Here is a 4,387-nt window from a genome sequence, read left to right on the forward strand (position 1 = left end):
ACTATGATGAATCTTATTATTTGATTTAAGAGTTACATGATAAATATTTGATTCTTGTTCTCAATTATGTATGCTTATTTCATGTTTTAGTATTTTGAGGATATTAATTCATGTTTAATGTGCTTAATTTGTGGAGCAAAAGTCCCTGTTTAAAAGTAGATATAACATAATTGAGTGGAGTTGCATGGGACGACATAAATCTACTCGATTAGAGTTAAATCTAATAGGAGAATCTATAGATCGAGTTAACGGCAATAAGGGTTTTAATTAGAAAGAGATTTCAATTAATCAACATAGAGTCAGTTGTTCTTACTTTCGAGATATTAACATAAATTAGAAATTTCTACGGATCAAGGCACAGGTGAATAAATCGTTTAATTCAGATTCAGAATAATAGGTGGAGTCTAGGTGTATTCTTTTCCTGGGTATTGTTTATCTCATTGGTTTTATTCGATTATTTTCCGAATTTATTATCTGTTGCGTTCTTAGTAATTAGTTTAGTTAATTTTAAATTAAAAAAACAAACCCTTCAATTTATCGACTAAATAATAAAATAACAGTAATTACTAGTACTTTTAGTCCTCGTGTATACGATATTCTCTACTCACTATAACTATACTATTGTTCGAAAGGTGTTATAATTATAGTTAATTTAGTGACTATTAAGTGTTGAAAAAAAAAAAGTAGTGAACACTGTGAATAGAATACTTTGGTACAATATGATTTCTATTGTTTTGTTTATTTTTTTTCACATCCTATGCAGAGTCGCAGTTATAGGTGTGGAAAAAAGGTGACTGGCAGTACTTACATGTCATAACACTATTGAAAAAATTTCCCAGAACATGTTAACAGAACATTAATTAATGTAATCAAAACACCCATGTGACCACGGGAATTTCTGTTATTAAACTCCCTTGCCTGATTGCATGTCCGAATTTTTGGGCAAATGAAACATTGAATTCAAAAGGGTATCAATATTTCAATAAATTAATGTTGAAAAACATAGGGAGAAAAACGAGTAAAATTTATGAGACAATGCCAAGCACCTGAGAGAGAATGTGGGTCTAATTATTGTTCTAACAGGTAACTTCTTAAAAATTTAAAAAAAGAAAGAAAAAGAATAAAAGGAGCGGTAACTTGTAGTTAAGCAGGAAGGTAACAGAGCAGCAGCTTTTACTATATAAACAACAAAGGCAAGTGTTGTGCCCTGCGGCTTGCAGAGATTGATTGGTTAGGGACTTGGGGTTGTAAAAACTTTGGGGTAGCCTGAAAATGGGTCTCTCTCTTTCTCCTTTGGCGCTGATAGTCCTTCTTGCTTGTTTAACTGCTCTTCATCAGTGTAATGGCAACCCCTTCCGTAGAAACAACCCTTTTCGTCACCACCATCACCCTCGCTTTGCCAAGCATAACTACAGAGATGCACTTACCAAATCTATCATGTTTTTCGAAGGCCAAAGGTCAGGGAGGCTTCCTTCTAACCAGCGGATTACTTGGAGAAGAGATTCTGGCCTCTCAGATGGTGCAGCCATGCATGTAAATATGCAAAACCATGATTCCATTTCTCTTTGAATACTCTGTTTCTTTCATGTCATGTATGGTATTTTGACTGTGAAATATGGAGATGCAGGTTGATTTGGTTGGAGGATACTATGATGCTGGAGACAATGTGAAGTTCGGATTCCCTATGGCCTTCACCACCACCATGCTTTCTTGGAGTGTGATTGAATTTGGTGGGCTGATGAAAGGAGAGTTACAAAATGCCAAACAAGCCATCCGTTGGGCTACTGATTACTTGCTCAAAGCAACCGCACATCCAGACACCATCTATGTTCAGGTTTTATTACCTTGTTTTCTCTTAACTCTTCAAAGCTTGTGCTTTATTTTGCATACAATGTGCATTCTTAACTCTTCAAAGCTTGTGCTTTATTTTGCATACAATGTGCATTCTTGTTTGTTTCACCCAAAACAGAGGATCTGATACAGGCTCTGGGTTGTTGTGTGTAGGTTGGTGATGCAAAGCAGGACCATTCTTGCTGGGAAAGACCAGAAGACATGGACACTCCGAGAAGTGTTTTCAAAATAGACAAAAACTCTCCTGGTTCTGATGTAGCAGGAGAAACTGCTGCTGCACTTGCAGCTGCCTCTTTGGTCTTCAGAAGAAGTGACCCCACTTACTCTAAGCTTTTGGCTAGGAGGGCTATCAGGGTAAAACTCTTATTCTTTAAAAAAAAGCTATGTATTCATCACTGCTCTGTTCTAAATTTCCTGAGAAAATTGAAATTTGTTGTCTCCTGAGTAATAGGTATTTCAGTTTGCTGATAAGTACAGAGGACCCTACAGCAATGGATTGAAAAAAGTTGTGTGCCCATTCTATTGCTCTTATTCTGGTTATCAGGTGCGTTAGTGTTGTTAAAATTTTGCTATCTAGGTGTTGGTTGTTTGGTATAATGTGTGAAATGTCAACCTAATTTGTTTCTCTGCTACTCTAAAAAATTTTTTAGGATGAACTACTGTGGGGAGCTGCTTGGCTGCACCGAGCCACCAGGAACCCGACCTACCTAAACTACATTCAGGTGAATGGACAGATACTTGGAGCTGCCGAGTTTGACAACACTTTTGGATGGGATAACAAACATGTCGGAGCAAGGATTCTTCTTTCCAAGGTTCTATTTCTTTCCTTCTCCTTTCTGCTTCGGTTGTTCTTCATCCAAATTTAATTGTGAGGTCATTGAATTTTCAGGCATTTCTCGTTCAAAGACTGAAGTCTCTCCATGATTACAAGGGACACGCAGATAATTTCATTTGCTCTCTCATTCCAGGGGCCCCATTCTCTTCAGCTCAATATACTCCAGGTTCCTACTTCGTTTCTAGCTTTCTCTAATAAACGTAAAATGTAATCTTATTAACGGGTAGTTTTTTTTAATGTCGTTTGTGTATAAACAACAGGTGGTCTCCTGTTTAAGATGAGTGACAGCAACATGCAATATGTTACCTCCACTTCCTTCCTGCTTCTTACCTATGCCAAGTACTTAACTTCAGCCCACCAGGTCGTTAACTGCGGTGGCACCAGGGTCACCCCAAAGAGGCTCCGAACCATTGCCAAGAAACAGGTCATTGCAAAAGCAACACAGCAATTCAAAGTTTGTTGGTGGTTCATTTTCTTTGCTCAGTTATATTTTATACTAACAACCAACTTTCATGGATGCGTTATGGATCAGGTGGACTATCTGCTAGGTGACAACCCCTTGAAGATGTCCTACATGGTAGGATATGGCCCAAGGTACCCACAACGTATACACCACAGGGGCTCATCTTTGCCGTCGGTTGCAAATCACCCAGCCAAGATCCAATGCTCCACAGGCTTCAATTTCATGAAGTCTCAATCCCCCAACCCCAACATTCTGGTGGGTGCAGTCATTGGTGGTCCTGACCAGAAAGACAGGTTCCCAGATCAACGGTCCGATTATGAGCAGTCTGAACCAGCAACGTACATCAATGCACCCCTTGTCGGAGCGTTAACTTACCTTGCTCATTCTTTTGGTCAGCTTTAGGGCCCTACAGGCGTTACTACTACTACTACTACTTTTTAGGGTTATCAGCAACTTTTTAACATATTTAGGTGCTCGTAATGTATTCCCTTTTAGTTAATTTAAAAATATTAAAAGGTTATAGTAATATTCCTCTGGAAGTGCACAAGGCGTCGAGGCAAATGGGTTCAGACCTAAGGCTCGAGCCACAAACCTTGAAGACTGAATGCACAATTGTCAAGGATGAATGCCATTGTGGGGGCGTGCTTGTTTTTTCATCTATAACAATATTATTATCATTGCCAAGTGTAAACAGTTATCAGCCATTGTGGCGTTGTCGTGCAAAGAACGGCGTTCAATTGTAATGACATGCTCAAGCTCAGACTTATGGGCTCCAACAAGTGATAAGCAGTTTGGGGGCTCTGCTTTTCTTTTTTAATGTTGTTTTGGAACTTGTAATATGCCTGGTCTACTACTAGTGTTTAACTTGTAAGGGCACCTCTTCTCTCAACTTGTGGGATTTTTTTTTTTTAAGTAGGGACCATAAATGTGGGATTAAAGAAAAAGAAAAAAAGCATTGATGTGCTGCCATTGGAACTAGTAACCAGTAATGTTAAATAGTGTGGATAACGTTGCATGAAGAAATTGAATATTATACCGTTGAAGCTTTAATGGGAAACCCACCATATTTTGACCGTTGAAAATGAGTAGTAAGCGAATTGGGATATGATAAAAAGAAAATATTGGTCCAAACCAAGACCAAATCACGTGACAAAGATTGTTAATGTTTGTGGTAAGGAAAAGGCTGGTTTTTTCACAGAGATTGTCAGTAGTGTCAGAACTGAGCTAAGTTTAGTCTA

The 4,387-nt window shown here is 38.3% G+C and overlaps 1 protein-coding gene across 1 annotated transcript; it reads left to right on the forward strand.

Annotated features, from left to right (window-relative positions):
• Nucleotides 1–1,197: 1,197 nt before the first annotated feature.
• On the forward strand, nt 1,198–4,038 carry LOC105802999 (endoglucanase 17). Its single transcript, XM_012634930.2, has 8 exons — nt 1,198–1,533; nt 1,628–1,834; nt 2,005–2,205; nt 2,303–2,395; nt 2,502–2,663; nt 2,741–2,852; nt 2,947–3,110; nt 3,219–4,038. The coding sequence occupies exons 1-8, from the start codon at nt 1,273–1,275 to the stop codon at nt 3,549–3,551; spliced, it is 1,533 nt and encodes a 510-aa protein (XP_012490384.1). The 5' UTR covers nt 1,198–1,272; the 3' UTR covers nt 3,552–4,038.
• The last annotated feature ends 349 nt before the right edge of the window (nt 4,039–4,387 follow it).

This window comes from Gossypium raimondii, chromosome 11 (assembly GCF_025698545.1).
Source record: "Gossypium raimondii isolate GPD5lz chromosome 11, ASM2569854v1, whole genome shotgun sequence".
NCBI classification, from domain to species: domain Eukaryota; kingdom Viridiplantae; phylum Streptophyta; class Magnoliopsida; order Malvales; family Malvaceae; genus Gossypium; species Gossypium raimondii.

What these genes read in the sequence shown, in the direction of transcription:
- LOC105802999 (XM_012634930.2), top strand. Translation starts at nt 1,273, where the DNA reads ATGGGTCTCTCTCTTTCTCCTTTGGCGCTGATAGTCCTTCTTGCTTGT. An exon ending in CAGACACCATCTATGTTCAG is followed by an intron (nt 1,835 to 2,004) that starts GTTTTATTACCT and finishes TGTTGTGTGTAG; the next exon opens with GTTGGTGATGCAAAGCAGGA. An exon ending in CAAGGATTCTTCTTTCCAAG is followed by an intron (nt 2,664 to 2,740) that starts GTTCTATTTCTT and finishes TTGAATTTTCAG; the next exon opens with GCATTTCTCGTTCAAAGACT.